The 20,228-nt window shown below is 45.0% G+C and overlaps 2 protein-coding genes across 2 annotated transcripts; both read right to left on the bottom strand.

Annotated features, from left to right (window-relative positions):
- Positions 1-2,256: 2,256 nt before the first annotated feature.
- On the bottom strand, positions 2,257-4,001 carry LOC118574012 (40-kDa huntingtin-associated protein). The gene has a single exon (XM_036174605.1). It carries the CDS (start codon positions 3,745-3,747, stop codon positions 2,614-2,616), a length of 1,134 nt encoding a protein of 377 aa, XP_036030498.1. The 5' UTR covers positions 3,748-4,001; the 3' UTR covers positions 2,257-2,613.
- A 796-nt stretch (positions 4,002-4,797) lies between these two features.
- Positions 4,798-5,752, bottom strand: LOC118574013 (histone H2A-Bbd type 2/3-like). Its single transcript, XM_036174606.1, has one exon. The coding sequence runs from the start codon at positions 5,364-5,366 to the stop codon at positions 4,983-4,985; it is 384 nt and encodes a 127-aa protein (XP_036030499.1). The 5' UTR covers positions 5,367-5,752; the 3' UTR covers positions 4,798-4,982.
- Between the last annotated feature and the right edge of the window lie 14,476 nt (positions 5,753-20,228).

Raw genomic sequence — 20,228 nt, 5'->3', positions numbered from 1 at the left:
TCAAGTAGTGCCACTCTCTGATGACTGTGAGCCTATGGAGGCTATTTTTATTCAAACAACCACAAGAGTGTAGTGCAAAGGAGGTAGGGGCAGGCGAAGCATTTACCTAAATTACTCTATTATCACTAAAAATGTGGGAGTCAGATATTGGGGTAAAAACCTGGTAGAAAAAGAAAGCAGCAGAGGAACGACCATCTGACTGGCCAATAGCTGAACAGGATAAAGTTAGGTGGGAAAGTCAAATTGAGAATTCTGAGAAAGAGAAAGGAAGAGTCAGGAGTCGCCAGCCAGACACAAAGGGAGCAGGAGATGAACATGCCAATCTAATAAAGGTACCACCACATGGCAGAGCGCAAGTAAGGCATATGGGTTAACTTTAAATGTAAGAGCTGGTTAATAATAGGCCTGAGCTATTGACCGAGCATTTACAAGTAAGTCTCTGTGTGGTAATTTGGAAGCAGCTCACGGGATGGGGAGACTCCACCTATATACACTCCCATTGTTTCATGAAGATACCCAGAAAGTACAGCCTATGGCTAGTTGGGGTTGCGACCTTTAGGATATGTTATTTTGAAAATGTATCCCATAGGAAAGTCAGTCTGCCTAGGTCCCTTGCATCTCCCCAGTCTTTTGCCATCACTATCCTATACCATTTTGGGACACTGCATGTAAGAAAGCTACCAGCAGACCTTGACACCTGAAGCACAAACCATAATATACCTGTTCTTTACAGTTAGCACCAATTGTGGTATTGTGTTATTAGCAATAAGAAACAGAATAAGGCAGTATGTGGAATTCATTGGTTTTGTGCCGCATACCCTATTGGCCAATTATCAGGGGGCTTTATAGAATAATGGTCTAACTCGGGCTTAAATAGGGTGACGACATGGGAAAAACACTTAGGAAAGTTGGGATACTACCCTGCTGGATGTGCTGGGTGCCTTAAACCAGTATTTGAAATGATACCATCTTTCTGAAAGCAAAGATGCAAAGATCCAAGAACCAGAGATAAAAGTGGAATTGGCCACTCTTTTACCTAATACTCAGTTGGAAACATTTCTTTGCTACCTGTGCTGAGTGCATTGGGTTACATAGTTTAGTAGGTCTATGTTGTCCTTGTTTAAATTGTTTCTGTCTTTCAAGCCACAGCTGTCCGAATCAGCAACTGCAACTCCGCAGCTACCAGCAGCGGTTAAGCCGCAAGGGCCGTAGCTGGAGGGAAATCTGTTCCCTCCCGCTCCAACTCTTGCAAAGCTATGAAGAGAACTTAACCAAACCTCTGTTCCTCTAAAGAGCTCAAGATTCAAAGGTTAAGGTGGAATTCTGCTCTTCAGAGAGACTGAATGAATAGCAAGTAGCTCACTCACCTCCTCTCCTTCCTCTAGTCCTCCAAAAAGCCCTCATGCTTCTCCTCGCCCCGCCCCTCCTTATCAACCCCTTTTCACCTGGCTCCTCCCTACCACTTCCTGTCAGCTAAATGCTGGCTCAGCCTCCTGACTGCATGTGAATTTTATTTCATCAAACACACCTCGGCATCATTAAACAAACGTTCCAGAGCATAAACAACAGTAACACACCTTGAAATAATACTCTACAACAGCTCTAGTTTCCAAGGCAAGCATATTTAAGGCAACACAATTATAGTTTTAGGGAATTTGACTTCTCAGGACACTGAACTGAAAAGGCAGAAAGGGACTCTAGGTATTGGCTAGGAAGATAGATCTTGACTGCACAGGGACAATTGTGTTATGTTTCACAATGAGAGCAATCAGAACCCTGGTTTGGAAACTGAGAACCTATTCCAAAGACTGAGTAATCTCTTGCCCCAAACTTCTGGATAATGGAAACTTGCTGAGACCCAATAAAGGCAGGATCACCAAGAGATCACATGTGCTACTCGGAAGAAAGGTTTTGCTCACTCAGTCAGGAAGAACCCAGGCTAGCAGAGTGTGCAGAGGGTAACATCAATCTGGAATGTATGTATGAGAGAACACGCCAAGTCTGCTTACCAACATAGTCCTCATGTTCAGGTACAGAGATATTATAACAATTGCATTTTATGTCATCTGCTTCTTTTCCTATTCCCCAGACTGCTAGGCTAATTTATAAGGAAACCAAGGAATAATATATTACAACGGGGGTACGATCAAATTGGCAAATCCCCATAATTTTCGAGACACAAAAATTTCTAATCTTTCCTAGGTATTTCTTGATGACGCCAAACCCCACCAGGAACAAAATAAAAGGAAACCAATATGCCAAAGGAACATCTGTCCTCCCGTGTTTATTTTTTCTATACGTAGAACAGCCAGCAAAACAAATCAACACAGTATCCAGCAACTGACCAGCGCACAAAGCAAGCAGATTGTTACACAGTGGAGTCTCGTTCAGCCTTAAGGATGAAGTTACCTCGTTTGAGGCAGTATGGATGGACCTGAAGGGCACTAATTTATGTAACAAGCTAGGCACGCACAGCTAAACTACCATATTGGCAACAGAAACGAGAAAAAAAGAAAAAGAAAAACAGAAACAAGATCACATCTTCCATCACCTGTCCCCCGAAATAAAACAAGTTGGTACCAGGAGGAAAGGCTGTTTGGTTCAGGTGACTTATCAGACGCCCTGGCCCGAGGGGGAGACTGTTTCCTGCAGAACGAGGTGCAGGAGGTGGTTCTGCTCAGCAGTCAGCAGAGGCCACATCTCCACCTGCAGCTTCTTGATGCCTCCTGTGTCCTTTTCCTGGGCAGCCATGACCAGGGACTGCAATAGCAAAAACAGCTCCTCAGGAAGCTGGCCGCTGCTATCTTGGCCGTGGCCGTCAAAAGCCTCCCAGGAGTATTTCTCCAGGGTCTGGGCATGCTCGGGCAGCAGCTTGGCGGGCGGTGGTTGCAGGAGCAGCAGGAGCAGCACTCTGGACACCTCACACCTGACAAGGATGTCTGCAAAGGCACCCAGTGTACCGGGAGAGGGCGCAGCAGAGCCAGGGGCCTGGTCCGGGAGCAGCAGCGGGAGGGGCAAGGTCGGGGCCGAGCCAGGTCTTGGCTGGGGTCCCGGCGGGGGGGGGGGGGGGGGCGGCAGCTCGGGGTGCTGCACCGGGTGGCTGCCATGCTCCCGTGCCAGACGTTGCATGCGTGTAAAGAGCGCCAGGGCGCCGGTGTAGTCACGCGCCAGTAGCTGGCAGGAGGCGGCGTCGCCTAGCGCCTGCAGGGCGGCCAGTGGCATCAGGGGCAGGTGCAGCTGAGCAGCGCGCTGAAAGTGACCTGCAGCAGCGGCCGGCTGGCCCAGGGCGCGAAGGGCAGCGGCCAGCTCAAGGCACAGAGCGGCGGCGGCGGCAGGCTGGCCCAGTTCGAGGTGAAGGCGCACAGCGGCGCCCAGGGCGCTGGCAGCCGCCTGCAGAGGCTCGCCATAGGCGGCCGGACAGCCTAGGCGCTGGCGCGCATCACACTCCTGCCGCAGGAAGAGTCGAGCAGCCTCCGTGAGGGCCAGCGTCTCCCCCGGCCCGTGGAAGAGCGCCTGCTGGCAGCGCGCCACAGCCAGCTGGCACCAAGCGGCATAGGGCAGGCACTCCTGGGCGCGCAGTTCCCGGGCTAGCTGCGCGAACTGCTCCCCGGCCTCGGCCACATTCGGCTTCCGCAGGAAGCGCTTCTTGAGCTTGTTGGACACCTGCCGATAGCGGACCAAGAAGTCCCCAGCCTCAGAGCCAGGCCACGAACCGCCACCGAGGGAGGACGCGGAGCCCGCCGCCATGTTAACCGGCCGGCCGCGCCTCCTGACTTCCGGTTGGGGTGCGCTGACGGAGCAGCCACAGCTACCTCAGGGCGCTTTGTCTAGCGCTTTGTCTTCACTGAGATCACGCATCATCTCAGCTTTCAACTAAGCACCCCGGGCTCTCTCCCGACCCGCCTCCCCCCACCCCTCACACACGTTGACAAGGTGATACGCAGAGTGCTGCTGGACGCAGAGTACCAGATGACAGGAAAGCCAGGCAGAAAAGTAGGGCGGGGTCCCTGTGGCCACAGGCCCCATTTGTAAATGACAGTCTGTGGGGGCGGCGCTTGTTGACACTTGAGGGCCGGGTAACAAGGGCTCCGCGCATGCAAATATTGTAGGGCGGGGCCTAGCTTCTAGAACCTAAACACATCCACAAACATGGGACCTGCCAAAAGAGGCTAGAACTGGCTGAGATGAGGCAGGAGACTTCCCTACTTTACACCTCATTGACAACCATTGCCCAAGGAACCTCCTGGCGGATCTTGCTGCTTAATAATAATTAATAAAGGTTAACAATGAGTCATGATCCTCCATGACCCTAGGCCCCACACGCCACTCACTGTTCTACATCTGCATCCCCAGCCAAAAGGCCGCCTTTGCACGTGGCACAGTGGGTCCTCTCTGCTCTGTGGTCTCCTATGAGAAGGCCATCTTTCCGATGCAGCTGGCCAGGCTGGCCCAGACTGGTTCAGGGCCAAGAGGCGCATCGTGGGTACCCCCGTCCAGGTCCCCGTTCTTGGCTCCCTCCAGAGCGGCTGCTCCTCCGCCATCCCTGCCTGTGGTCCACACCTGCACCCCAAACACCACCGTGTTGCTGCACTAGGCCACCCTGGCCTTCTTCCCCCACCTTCCAGTCGCACCTCATGCCCAAAGGAAAGACTAGGGAAACCAGCCTGTAGGTCACCGGCACCCCAGCACGGCTCCCACCCGCTGTGTTCCTCCAACTAGGCCCACCGCACCCTCACCCCCACCGCCACCCCCATCCCACGCCAAAGGAAAAGCCAGGGAAGCAAACCTATGGGGTTCTCGAACTCAAGCTTTTTAATAAGAGCACAACAGGGAGAGAAGGAAGGGACGAGGCTGAGCAGCCGCGCAGGGCTGCCTGTGGGAACGTTTGGGTGGGATGAACTGATGCCCGACGGATAGATGGGGCGGATGGGCGGGTCAGCAACCCAGAGCCAGCCAGCGGCAGCACGAGCAGCAGGTAGGAGCTAGCGTTGACGGCCATGCCCACGAGGAGGGCGACCAGCCGGGGCCACCTGGGAGATGGTGACGAATTGGAACAGTTCGCTGAGCAGCGTGTTGTTGTAGACAGTCACGTCCAGCAGCTCCGGAGTGATGAGCCTCTGTGCGCCTCGGCGTTGGGCCTCATTGCCTGCCAGCTCCAGCAGCCTGCGGGTCAGGAACTCCAGGATGGCAGTCAGCAAGATGGGCACCGTTTCGCTCAGCCGCCGGGCATGGCCGCTCTCCCGAAGATGGTGTTCCACCAGGCTCACAGAGAAGGTCAGCTCGGCTCTGGAGGTGCGGGAGCGGCGAGACGACGACGAGGACGACGACGACGACCCTCGACGGCTGCCCTGTCTGGTCCTGGGCATGCTGGCCTCGGAGTGCGCCCCCACAGGCTGGTTCCGCTCCACCTGGCTGCTCTCTGCTGGCCTGCTGCTGGGCTCTCTGGGCCTCCAGGCTGATCCCAGGGGCCCCCTCTGCGTCTGGCTGCGTGTTCTAGCGACCCCTCATGGTCGCAGCCCACTCTTCTGTGCTCCCGCTCCGGCTCCCACTGATGATGTGTGGTGTGTGAAGGCTCCCAGCCAGCCCTCGCTAGGGGCGCTGTCGTCACCCTGACACCTTGGGCTGCTCAAGGAGCCTTCTAGGAAAGACGGAGACGGGACGGGGAGCAACTCAGTGGTGCCACGGAGAACCAAGCCCTTCACGACCCTCGGCTTCTAAGGTACTTTCACCGTGCCTACCCATTTAAGCATGAGCTCTTTGCCCCTACTTTCCCCACCTCCACCCACCACCCACCCCACGCCCCACCCAGGCTCCCAGTCACCACTGTAAACCTGAGGGGTTTTCCCGTTTCCTTCCGGAGACTGAAACTCGGGGCTCTAAGCGCCCCGAGGAAATCCAGAGCTACAGGCTTTCCTGGGCCCCGGGGCCCCTTAGCCACTCACTACTCTGCTTTCTGCCACGTCAGCTCTTCTCTGAGTTGGACAGCTCTTGCAGGTGGAACCATTCGGCAAACTGCCCTCTGGAGTGTACCTGTGCCTGTCCGTTTCACGTAGCATCCTGGATTCACCATGTTTCTCACCCACAGTACTCAGGTTCCTCGTGTCTCACCTCGCCTATGTAGCAGCTTGAACCAGTGCTCCTCCATTCCTCTCCACACCCGAATAATAGTCCACTGTAAGTAAGCACAAGTCTTTCGTAGACTCTTCTTTTAAGCTGTGTTGCTTTTGTTTGTGTTTCCTTTGTGTAACTCTGTGAAGCTGTTACTTTGCCTGGCCAAAACTCCTGATGGTCTGTCTAATAGAGAGCTGAACGGCCAATGGCGAGGCAGGAGAAAGGATAGGCTGTGCTGGCAGGCAGACCGAATAAATGGAACGAGAGATCTAGACGAAAAGAGGAAGTCACCAGAGAAGGAGGAGGATCCAGGGGCCAGTCACCCAGCCACACAGCCAGCTACGGAGTAAGAAACAAAGAAAGGAATATACAGGAATAGAAGAGGAAAAGCCCGGAGGCCAAAGATAGATGGTATAAGTTCAGAAAAGCTGCCCAGAAGCAAGGCTCGGCATTCATAATTAAGAATAAGCCTCTGTGTGTGATTTATTTGGGAGCTGGGTGGCGGGCCCCCCAAAAGCCGAAAAAAACAGGCGGCAACAGTTTGGTCATTTTACTTCTTCTCCCATCTGCTGATTGGTCACTCGAGTGCCCTCCGCCTTGAAAAGAACAGGAAGACTTCACAGTCTCTTAGGTGAAAAGAGATCTTGATATCAACCAAGTTGTCAAAAGACTATTGTTGTTGTTGTTACTACTACTACTACTACTACTACTACTATTATTATTATTATTATTTTGTTGTTGTTGTTGTATCAAGATGGGTTTCTCCATGTAGTTTGGCTGCCTGCCTAGATCTCGCCCTGTAGACCTGACTGGTCTCAAATTCACAGAGACCCACCTGGCTCTGCCTCCCAAGTGCTGGAATTAAAGGTGTGCACAATTTAATTCTGCCTGGGCAAAAGAATATTTTTTAAAAAGTATTAGGAAAATAAGTGAGGGTGGAGGTGTCTAGCAGGGGACCAGCATAAGAAAGTATGGACACCTGGTCAGGCCCTTCAGAGAATCCTGTGAACTTGGAGAGTGGGAGGAAAGGAAACAACTGTAGCAAAGGAAACTTTCACAAAGCTGGAGAAATGGGGTGGATGTCTGGAAGTTTGAACATTGAGAAAGGGAAGGTGCTGGCCCACTTGGGAGAGAGAGAAGGCATATATTTTAGGAGTCAACATTGCAGACCCTTAAAAGATGGATTAGAGAAGAGTGGCCTCTGATAAAAGTGTAGTAGCACTGGCAAGCAATGATGATTGTCTGATGTAGGGTGGCGCCAGTGGCGATGTAAGACAGCCCAAAGTAGTACTGCAGAAGGAAGAGGCAGAGAGCCCACTGATGATAAGTGATGGGGAGGAGGAGGGATGCAATCCTCTACACAATAGCAAAGGCCTTACATGTTTCCCCCAGAAAGCGATTAGAAGGTGTGTTTACCCTCACACACGATCACACATGTGCATGCGCCAGCATACACACACACACACACACACACACATACACACTTACACTCACAAAGAAGTTAGAAGTGGTATTTGTATGCTTTGAGAGAAGGAAAATGTGATGGCTGTTGTCAATTTGATAAAAGTTAGAATTAACTGGGAGATGGGCCTCTGGGCATCCCTCCATGTGTGGTTGGTTTTCTAGATTATTTTAGCTGAGGTGAGCATACTTCCCCACTGAGGGTGACACCATTCCCTAGGTAGCTCAGTCTGGACTATATAAGATTGGAGACTGTTAACTTAACACTAGCATTTCCTGAAGGGTGATTTTTTTAAAACAAACAAACAGAAAACATCATCATTAACAACAACAACAAAACTGATGCCATTCATTCAAGCAAGCTGCTTCTCTGAAACTTACAAGCAAATACTTGAGGCTAAATTTCCCTTGATTTATATCTTTTAGAGCAACTTAGAAGAAATTCCACAAGGTAAAAGAATTACCTGAGAGATTCTCATAGCAGAGATGAATAGCTCACATTTCTGAACTTAATCCCATCAGGGGGAGAGAGAGAGAGAAAGTAAGCATGTGTTTCCAATGTCAGCCAGGTAAAGGGTAATCCCAGAAGAATTTCATACTCAGAGCAGTGTTTCTGAGCCTCTTGTTGCTTTCCTCAGGCATGTTGTGAGACCTAGGCCCCAATGCTGGGAAAGAAGGAGGGTGATGGGTCTCTGGGACTTTGAAGAGGTTGAGAGGTGCCACATGCAAATACTTTAAGTGACATACTTTAGTCACTTAAAGAGCAAAGGCTGCTAAGCATGCAGCCAATGGCAGGCATCCATGCATGCAGGCACATGCCAACATACATGGGAAACACATGGGTTGGAGGCCTATCAACAAACACACAGGCAGGCTGCCAAAGCTGAAGGTGAAGGCCTCTGATCTCAAGGCCACCTTTAAATAGAATCTCTACCCCCCCAAAAAAAAAGATATTTTGAATAAAAACAGGAGATCCTGGAAGAAGCTAAAAATCATAGGGACAGCGCCCAGATGGTGGTGGTACATGCCTTTTGATCCCAGCACTCTGGAGGCAGAGGCAGGCAAATCTCTGAGTTTGAGGCCAGCCTAGTCTACAGAGTGAGATCCAGGACAGCCCGGGCCACACAGAGAAACCGTGTCTCAGAAGCAAACAAAAAGTGTTCAGACAAGCCATTTAGTCAATGATCTGATGCCTGGCAGCCCATCACACAGATCTCCCAAGATGAAGTATCCATTGATTGGAATGATATAGCACCCAACAGGACCCGAGTGTTCAGCTCCCTGGTCCTGATGTCATGCATGCCATCTGATGCCATTCTGCTTTTAGCATTATGTATTCTGACCCACTGGAGCTATACGTCCAAATAAACTCTTTCGTCTAATAATCTCCTTGGTCATGTTTTATCACAGCAACAGAAAATCAACAGATTCAGTGGAATACCCATCAAAATTCTCATAACATTCTTTACAGAAGTAGAAGAAAAAAAGCCTAAAATTTGCATTGATGCACAAATATGCTGAATAGTCAAAGCAACCCTAAGAAAAGAACGAATTCTTGAGGTACTACAATATCTGATCTTAAATTACATGATAATGTCATAGTTACCCAAATAGCATGGTACTGGCCTCTAAACAGATACACAAATTAGTGTAATTGAATAGAAGATCGTAGAAATAAATAGGTAGACCCTCATAATTTGTGGCAGAGGTATTGTGGTGGTTTGAATGGAAATGTCCCGTCTTAGTCACTGTTATAGTGCTGTGAAGAGACACCATGACCAAGGGAACTCTTATAAAAGGAAGCATTCAAATGGGGTGGGGGCGGGAGCTGCTTACCTTACAGTTTCAGAGGCTTAGTCCATTATCATCATGGTGGGAAGCAGACAGGCATGGTGCTGGAACAGTAACTGAGAGTTTTATATCCTTTCCTGCAGACAGCAGCCAGAGAGAGACTGAACCTGACTGGCTGGCACGGGCTTTTGAAACCTCAAAGCACACCCCTTGTGACACATCTGCATCAAGCACATACCTCGTAATCTTTCCCAAACAATTCCACTAACTGGGGACCAAGCCTTTAAACATATGAGCTTATGGTGACCATTTCCAGTCAAACCACTACATTCTACTCCCTGGCCTCTATGGGCTTTAACTATACCATAATGCAAAAATGCATTCAGTCCAACTCCCCAAATCTCCATAACTTTGTTAGAACCACCCACATTCCAGAACCAGGTGCTCCCCCAATTCCCCACCACACCTTCATTTGTCACCATCACTAAAGGCCAATGTGACAGATTTACACATCACCAGTGCCATGTATTTTCCTTATGTGCATGCTCCATACCCCACCACCAGAAAAACCCAAGCTATCATGGCCTGCTCGCTCGCTCGCTCGCTCTCTCTATCTCTATCTCTATCTCTATCTCTATCTCTATCTCTCTCCAGAGGTGGCCCTTCATGTCCACCCCCCTCCCCAACAATTCTCTTGTGTGGGGTATGTTATGTGGAGTGATATTCTCACTGATCAAGAATAAGACCACTACCACAGTTAAAAGCCTAATTTGAAGCAAGCTTTAATTAGATACTGGCCAGGTGGATGGGCTCAGGCCAGGTCCATACCCTGGTTCCCAGGAAATGGCCCTAAATCACCGTTTGCAGCAGCTTAAGAAGGAAAACCCACAATTCATTGTATTTCCCATCAAGTCCAATCAGGGGCAAGCATACATCCTGATGTACCTCCAGTCTATATCCAGTCAGGGGCAAGCATATCTTGATGTACTTCCTGCCTGTGAACCTCACACCCTCTGCTTCCTCATGGCTCCTCAGCTCCTTCCTGGAACTTCCTCACCTCCCCCTAGGAGCTCCTGAATACTCCAGGGTATGCGACCCTTTCCTTGCCCCTTTCCCCTCAGAGCTACCTGTTCTATCTCTCCTAGGACCCTCCTGGGCCTGTACATGGCAAGTTTCCTTGCTTCCCCCAACAAGCTGCCTGCAAAGTCCCACAGATTCTCTATGCCCTCATGGCTTCTGCCATATGGGAACCCTCCTTCACGTGGAGTTCCTGCTTGTTCCTCCTTGTCCCCTATGGCTACCACTGTTCCTGTCTCTTAGCTGCCAAACCCTCCCTATGGCAGAGGTGTGTTTTGTTTTGTTTTGGTTTTTTGTGACCATTTTTCCTTCTTCTTTTTCTCCTTGGACTCATGTCCTTTGTCAGACTTAGAGATTTTCTTAATGCCTTGCTGTCTTACTGGAAATGGCTTGGCCTCACTATATCTCGATGGCCAAAGATGGCGCACTCTAGTTCCAAATTCTCACAGATTGTAACAACTTCTGTCATGGCACAAGCAAGTGATCCCAAAGTCTCTTATCTCTAGGGTTTTAAAACTTCACACTCTTAAATCTTTTATCTCTAATATATCTCTGTGTTCTATTCACAAGAAATCTTTTAAGACTATTGTTTAAACAGTCTTTATCTCAGGATAGATTTGTAAGTTCATTGGGTGTGGTTAAAGAATCTGTAAAATCTATAACAAAATTTGGCCTAAAACTTATAGCAAAAGGCTTAATATTAAAAAATATACATAGGAATTTTAACATTCTACAATATTCTTTACATGTGATTCAACTCTTATCTAGAATATTGCATATATATACATACATAAAGTTAGATCCAATTCTTGTTTAGGAAAGCAGATGTTTTAAATAGCAACCATGTAGCGCTCCTCCATCTTACCTGACAACCTTCACAATATAAGCAGCTACATGACTGGCAGCCATCTTTGCTAAGATTAAAGGGTATATGCCATGTGACCTCACCATCTTAAGATGACCACGTGGCATAAAGCAACAACTATAAAACTTCTCAGTCCTTCTGAGCCCTTGGTTTATCACTGTATCTCTTTTTAGACCAAGGAAGCAACAAAAAGTCTCAAATATATTTGGATTAGTATGGATTTTTGTATGATGATAAATATTTAAGGTTCTATTTACTACAGCATTATATATATATGATTCAATTCTGGTTTAGAATATACTGTATATGATGATGAAATATTACAGTAAGAAAGGTCTACTCAGGTTAGCAAAAGCTGATTAAGATGTATGTATATCTACTGTTTTTTTGCTAATTGTTCAACACCAAGCTTCTAGAAAATCTAGATAAGTAATAACATATGTTTGATAAATAAGATATATTTGATAAATAACATTTGTTTGATAAATAAGGTGTATTTGGTAATTAAGATTTATATGTTTCTAAGGCCTACTCAGGTTCACAATAATAATTGTCTAGCTTCCTTGCCTTTGCTCACTTTAAGCTTTAGCTATTTGGATAAAGTAAGCCATACAAAAACCTGCAACATCCTATAATGGCAAACTATAAAAGGACCAGTAAATTTACCAGTCTCCCTATGAACTGTATCTATTATTACAAGTTTTATTTTCATACTAAAGGAGCTTCAATTCAGAAGTTGATATTTTTAAGGCTCAACCTTAAAGGGATAAAGCTATAAAATCCTAATCTTATAAAAGCCACTAAATTATTATAAACTGTTAAAGATAATTAAGGCATGCAAGTTAATAGTCACATTATAAATAATCAAAGTTTTTAATGTGTTCAGAACTATACTTGTAGTCATGCTAAGTACTAATGTAATTAATTATAGGAACAAGCTTTATTTAGCCTCCTGTATATGTTTTCAAAGTTAAGCCTAAAGCAAGTAACCAAATCAGGTATTCTTAATAGATAGATGATCCTCAAACTCTTCAGAGATCTTCTGAATATGGCATTTAACGTTTAATTTAAAAAAAAAAAAAAGCTTTTTGTGATAGAAAGAAGTGTTATCTCCTGGCAGCACCCCTAATCTCCTCCAAGGAAGATAGATGATGGGGCACAGAGGAACTCCACCAGGAGCTTGCTTTAAATGTGGCAAAGCTGGCAACTGGGTGAAAAACTGCCCTTCACCTCGACTGCTGCCCAAGACCCTGTCAAAACTCTTGACAAGCAGGACGCTGGGGAGTTGATTGCTCCACTTTGCTTAGACAAGTTAGGCCAGTGGTCCCAAGTTCCTCCTAACACAGGGAAGTCTGTCAGATCTTCTGGGGCTGGTAGCCAAAGACTGATGCTGCCTTGGGACTTCTGCCTTCAACAACCTTGGAGGAGCCTAGGGTGATTGTCCAGGTACCTGGTAAGTATTGGTTATTTTTGAAAACAGATTCAGAAGCTGTTTGATCTGCACTTCCTGTTTGCTTGGGTGAAATACACCCTTCTCAGATCTCTGGTGGTATTGTTGACTAGGCTAGTGATAGCTTTGTCAGTTTAACAGCAGCAACCAAGGCTTCAGCTGCCTCCTCAGTTCTCTTCATATGTAAAAATCGGGCCTCAGGCCTCTCTCTCTCCTAGAGCTATGTCTACATCTAGACATATTTCACCTTGCTACCAGACTCTAAAAAAAGATAAACTCACAAAACAGATTTCAATGTAACTTTTTACTATTCTTTATTTAAAGGAACTCACTTTACAATGACTACTGCCAGTAATCAACCCCCTGTGTCTCATAGTAAATAACTGGATTTTAAAAAGTGATTTAAGGTATATAGAAAATGAAAAAAAAAAAAGCTTCAGATTTCTTTCCCACCCGCACTATATTATTATTATACTAAGACTTCAAAAGTTCAAAGTTTGGACATTAACCAATAGAGTTCTAATAAGCTATTAATCAACCCTGGTGAACAGTGACTACTTCTATCATAGTCACAAGCTCAAGATTTTAAATTTCCTTTGGTTGTCTTCTAACTATAGACTTAAAAGTGCTCCTCATTGTGCTCAAAACATCTGTCTAATCTATATACACCCAGTCTTCTGAATAGAGGAGGAAAGAGTGTTCATGCTTTTAACCCATAATTATTTTTGGGATTCCCAACCTTTTACTATGAATCAAAGGCATGATGAGTCTACTGCTCTTTCTATAATGTGGATTTCAATACAAACTACAAACAATGGTAATGCTAACATATCTAAAGCCTATCTCTTTTTATAAACTTACAAAAAAATCTTGTAAGCTTCAGGGAATCAAATTGGATCCACCTCTCTCTCACAGGTCAAATGGACTCCAGATAAGGACTATCAATCAACAGCCTATCTCCCCACCTACTGCCTGTGGGTGGGATCTCTTTTTACATATATGGAATGAATATATATATATATATATATATATATATACATATATTATACATATTATATATACATACACATGCATTATATTTATATATACATTCCGACAAATTTCTAATCAATAAGAGACTGCAAACTGTTCCAACTACTGCCTTCGTGTTCCTAGCCCCAGATGAGTAGAGCCTGGACAGTGAGTGGAAACAGTCTGCTCTATCCAGATTTATCCAACATTCCAGCTATTTGGGTCCCCAACAATGATCCTCCATTGGCAGCAGGAAGTAGTCGTAGATGAACACATTACCCTTTATCATTCACTTACTATCAACAAAAAGGCTGGGATGTCAAGTTTCAAGCCCAGGACAAACAGCTGAGGTACCTATGTAACATTAAATCGGACCTGGCCTCCAGGTTCTCCCAGCATCCTTCAGTCTCGGCCTGTTTGTATGTCTTGCATACCCTGCCTTCTACCCTGAAGTCTCCAGCCCAGGGGCTGGGTTGCCCATCTCCTAGAGACTATTACTTATATAATCCAGACATTTCGGTTACCCTTCCCTTTTGTACCTTTGGCCACCTGGATGCTGCACCTGGTTACCCTCTCTCTTCCCTCTCCCTTCCCCTCCCCCTGTACCACATGGCCCAGCTCAGCCTGGTCATGTCCACTCTGGACTCTCTCAGATGTCCCTGTCCCAGTCTCTACCTTCACTTTCTCTTTTTATCTACAGTAAACTTTCTCCTCCACCATCCCTAGGAGCAGTCATGTGCTTTCCTTTCCCTTTTATTTCCCCTTTTCATTCAGAGGGGACTAGCAGAATTGAACATCCCTGTAAACCACTATCATTCTTTATCTCAAGACACACATAAAAGCCTTGATGAATTATTTCAAAGTCTGATAAAAATCCAAGATTCAATAGGCTCATTAGCATCAGTCAAATTCCAAAACAGGAGAAACCTAGATCCTCAGACAGCAGAAGAAAGGGGGGCGGATCTTTCCTGTTTCTCTCTACCTGTTAACTTGATTCAACCAGACCACTGCCCAGCATGCCACACAGACCCAGGTGGATCACACCTTGTTCATATGTGAATACAAATGACTCAAGGGTCATCAACTGATAAATTTGCAGGAGATGAAGAAGGAAGGGGGCTTGAAAATGCCACATTTCTGGAGGAAGTAGTCAGAACTGAAGTAGATGTCATAAATACTTTGGGCCCCACTCCTCCCTCTAACAATAAGGCAATTTCTGTTAAGCAAGCAAAAAAAAAATGCTTACATGCCAGATCCCAGATGCCACTGTTGTAGAGTAAGTTAGCCATACCCTGTAAGCAGACATTTCCTGTCCTGACCTCCCAGTCCCAAATAACCACTCAGCTGTTCCTTCCCGAATAATTAACTCTGAGGCTTAATATTATGTATAAATATTCATCCAGTAGCTCAGGCTTATTACTAAATAGCTCTTACACATAAATTAACACATACTTCTTATCTATGTTTAGCCGCATGGCTTGGTACCTGTTCTTAGTAAGGTACCAATTTGAGTGACAAATCTTTATAGTATACAAGCAATACCCCTCTGCAGCTTTTTTCCACACCAGGTATTGGAGATAAGCTCTCAGATATGGCAAGACAACAAGATCAGCTTCTTGCTACCCAGGATCAAGGTAATCTGATTAATGTCTTTGTATCCTATCTACTACCTTTGGTACGCTCTTAACATGTAGCCGCCCCAAGGTACATTCTCCTCATAGTAAGGCCGTATGCCTAGTCAGACACTCTACTACTTTAAAAGTATGTAAAGGTAAGGGATTGCCTTTGTTCTAAATGTTATTGTTGGCTCTCTTAGCCAAGCGTCTCCTGCCATTAGTGGCATCTGTAGTTAATGGATATTTCACCTGAACAAAAAATAATAATAATAAATGACAACATATGATGGTGAAGATGTGGGGAAAGAGGAACCTATATACATTACTGGTCACAATTTGAACTGGTCTAGCCACTATAAAAATTGGTACAGAGGATTTTTTTCTTTTAATTACAAGCATAGTGATGGGTCCTATCACAGGACCCAGCTACACCACACCTGTAAATATACCTAAAGGACTCTAACGGGGACAGGGAGTGATGAAGAGCAGTGAGGAAGGAGAGATGAATAAGAACAAGGGATGTATGAAAATGCTTTAATGAAACCAATTACTTAATATAGGATCTAACATAGTCAATGTTTTATTTCTGTGAAGAGACACCATGACCACAGCAACTCTTATAAGAGAAAGCATTTAATTAAGGACTGGCTTACAGTTTCAAAGGTTTAGTCCATTATCACCATGGCAGGAAGCATGGTGCTGCCAAAGTAGCTGAGAGTCCTGTATCTAGATCTGCAGGCAACAGGAAGAGAAAGACTTTGGCCAGGCCTGAGCATTTGAAACATCAAAGCCCACCACCAGTGACGCACTTCCTCCAACAAGGTCACACCTACTCCAATAAGGACATACCTCGTAATCCTTTCAAATAGTGCCACTCCCTGGTGACCAAGCATTCAAATCTATGAGCCTATGGGGGCCATTCTCATTCAAACCACCACACTATCTTTTTTCTTTTACAAAGAGTCATCACACGATACCCCCAAACCTTCAGAATCCAATCTCTGTATTTCTTGAAATGCACAAAGACAAACACGCCAACAGCACACGGGGGGAAAATCCAGAAGTTGACTGAATAATGCCAGGGACTCCTGGGTATTATGAATAATGTAGCATTTCCTATTAGTAGGTAGTTAAAAACAACAACAACAACAGGAGGAGGAGGAGGAGGAGGAGGAGGAGGAGGAAAAGGAGGAGGAGGAGGAGGACTTTTAAAAAATAAACTAAACATGGGCTGGGGACATGTGCAAAGTGCTTGCTTCAGAAACATGAAGACTTGAGTTCAGATACCCAAACTCATGCAAAGCTGTGCATGGTAGCATGCCTCCAGAATCATATCACTCCTGTTTTAAGATGGAAGATAGAGAAAGGAGAATTCCCAGAAGCTCACGGGCCATCTAGCCCAACATATGCAGAAGTGAACAACCAAGATATCTTCTTAAATAAGGTGGAAGGCAAGGATTCCTCTGACCACATGTGGGCTGTAGTTCACACATGTCCTCCACACATGATGCACACACAACCTATACACAGAGACATGCATACACACATATCATATGCACAAAAATCTGCATATCTCCACAAACTGAATATATACTAACCATGTGAAAGTATATACTCTCGAGTGATGAGGTTGGAAAACTGAGTTTCCACATGGAAAGGACAAAAGGCAACTGGGTCTCTACAAGACATTGGACACACAGTCAAATGTAGATTAGCAAAGAATTGAAAATCCAAAATAAGAGCTGACAACATTAATTAGAAGATAGGTTTTTATGGCTTTATTATGCATTATTGAGGCTTGCTATGCTTTATTAAACAAAGCAGAATAGCCATAAAGATAAATGTAAAAAGCACTTCTTCCAATTTGAGAGACACACCACTTCTTTTTTGTTGTAGTTAATATTGTTTAATTTAAAGCATTTTCCAAGTATTCTACTTGATTTGAGGGATCCAATGTGGAGTATAAATAAAATAACAAGTCAGAAGAATTCTGAGTTAAAAATAGTGGGAATGGGTGTCCAAGTTAAATACATTAACAAGAAGCTAATTTTTAGGGTGCTGACTTTTAAGCTGAATGTAAAGAATAGGAAAGCACCAGCTTTGTTAGATAATCATATAAGATATGTATCCTTTCAATAACCCTGATAATTAAATTCTATTATTTTCTTAATTTTGCAGAAAATGTAACAGAGACATATAAAAGGCTTACATGCACAAGCATAAGAACTAGAGTATAGGCAAACTTGGACTGGGACTCAAATATAGAAGACCCCCAAACACAATGCGGTTGGAAAACATGCCCTTTAGTATTTTGGGCTTCCTCTAATACTATATTCCTGGAACTTACATTGATTAACACAGCCTCAAGGGAGTGGATATTTGGTCCCAGTAAAGAAGGATCTCTCCTTATGGACAAATGAATCAATTGCTAACTTCAAGATTATTAATAAGGAAGGTATTAAATACTGTGAATCAGAAACATACCAAGTAAATAGGGATCTAATTATTATTTTCATTTGTACATGCCTTCACATGATGCAGGATAATAATCTCTCCACTTCAGTAATGCTGATGATTAAAAAGCTTAAAGTCAAACCTACTTTGGTACCTAGGAAAAATAGATTTTTTAAAAAATAATAAAATATAATAAGATAAAAGAAAAACTGACTCATCAGGATTGGACAAAACAAACAGAAGGAAAAGAGCCCAAGAGGCGGCCACAAGAATCAGAAACCCGCTTGTTTGCACACTCAAGGATCTCATAAAAACACCAAACTTGGAAGCCATAATATATACACAGAAGACCTGTTGCAGACCCTTGCAGACCCTGTGTATGGTGCCTCCATCTCTGTGAGTTCATCTTTGATCATGTTGATTTAAAGGGCCTTGTTTTCTTGGTGTCCTCCATCCCCTCTGGCTCTCACACTCTTTTTGCCGCCTCTTCCTCAGAGTTCCCTGAGTCCTGAGTGGAGGGATTTGATGGAGACATCCCATTTAGAGCTGAATGTTCCAAGGTCTCACACTTTCTGCATAATGTCTGGCTGTGAGTCTCTGTATTTGTTTTCATCTGCTGCAAGAGGAAGCTTCTCTGATGATGGCTGAGCAAGGCATGGATCTATGAGTATAGCAGAATATCATTAAGGAGTCATTTTATTGCTATGATTTTGGTTTTGTGGGGATTTTGTTTTGTTTTGTTGTTTTGTTTGTTGTTTGTTCAGGACAGTAGCATTTCATTTTATCCTAGGTCCCTGGGCTATCTCGTCTCAGGTTCTTGGTCACCCAAGCAGTGCCAGGTATCAATCTTGAGGAGGGGGCCTTAAGTCAAATCAGATGTTGTTTGGTAACTCCCACAAGCTTTGTGCCACCATTGCCCTAGAGTATCTCACAGGCAGGACAGCATTATAAATCAAAGGGTCTGTGGCTGGTTTGGTGTTTACACTTCTCCTTTAGTAGTGTTCAGAGTACATTCCTGTACAAAAGACACTAGCAGGTAGGGATGAAGGCTCTGTGTAGGCATCAGCTCAACTTCTCCACGTTCAGTGAGCTGTGTATGTGTTGTCTTCAGCAATGGGGACTTGTCATCAGTTTGTGGAGAACAACCTCTAGTCTTGGCAACAGCCTGGATTGTTTGGGAAATTCCATGGGACCCCTTTAGCCAAAAACAAACTTAGATGCAACCCAATCCCAGTACTGGAAGCTTCATTTGGTGACAAGAGATGGCCAGTTGGGGCTCTCTCTCCTACATTATTTGGGTGATTTCATTTAGATTGTCTTCATATATATATATATATATATATATATATATATATATATATATATATATATATTTTAGGAGTCTTCTACTGCATTAGGTTTCCATACTACCCCTCAAATGTCCCTTAATTTTAGCTCTCTCTCCCCATATTCCCTCCCACATCCCCCCCCCCCACACTTCATCCTCCTATTCAGGCCCCTGAATCCTTCCATAACCATCTATTCTATTTTCCTTTCCTAATGAAGTCTATCTGTCCCCCTCCCCTCATCACCGGTCCCTTACTGTATACCTGACCTCTGTGATTCTATGGGTTATAGCTTAGTTTTCATCAACTTAACATATAACATTAACCCACATATAACCGAATACATACCCTATTTGTCTTTCTGGGTCTGGGAAACCTCACAGTGATTTTTTTCTAGCTCCATCAATTTACCCACAGGTTTTGTGATTTAATGCTTTAAGAGGCTGAGTGATACTCCATTGTGTAAATGTACCACTCTTTCTTTACCCTTTATTCGGTTGAGGGACACCTAGACTGTTGCCAATTTCTGGCTATTGTGAATAGAGCAGCAGCAAACAAGCAAGTGTCCCTGTGGTAGGATGAAACATCCTTTGGGTATATGCACAAGAGTGGTATAGCTGGATCTTGAAGTAAAACAATTCCCATCTTCCAGGGGAACTGCCACACAAATTTCTACAGTGCAGTGGCTGTACTAGTTTGCACTCCCACTAGTAATGGAGGAGTGTTCCCCTTGCTCCACATCCCCTCCAGCATGAGCTGTCACTTGTGGGATTTTCTTTTTTAATCTTAGCCATTCTGACAGGTGTAAGATGTAATCTCAGAGTCGTTTTGATTTTCATTTCCCTGATGGCTAAGGATATTGAACATTTCAAGTGTTTCTCTGCCATTTGAGATTCCTCTTTTGAGAATTCTCTGTCTAGATCTGTACCATTGGTTCATTTTTTTCCCCTTGATATCTAGTTTCTTTGAGTTCTTTATGCATTTTGAATATTAGCCTTCTATTGGATGGGCACACAGACTTCTTAAATTGAAGACGGGTCAATCCATCCATACTGTGATTTTAATAT

The sequence above is a fragment of the Onychomys torridus genome, chromosome X, assembly GCF_903995425.1.
Source record: "Onychomys torridus chromosome X, mOncTor1.1, whole genome shotgun sequence".
NCBI lineage: Eukaryota > Metazoa > Chordata > Mammalia > Rodentia > Cricetidae > Onychomys > Onychomys torridus.
This window is presented reverse-complemented; position numbering and strand designations above follow the sequence as displayed.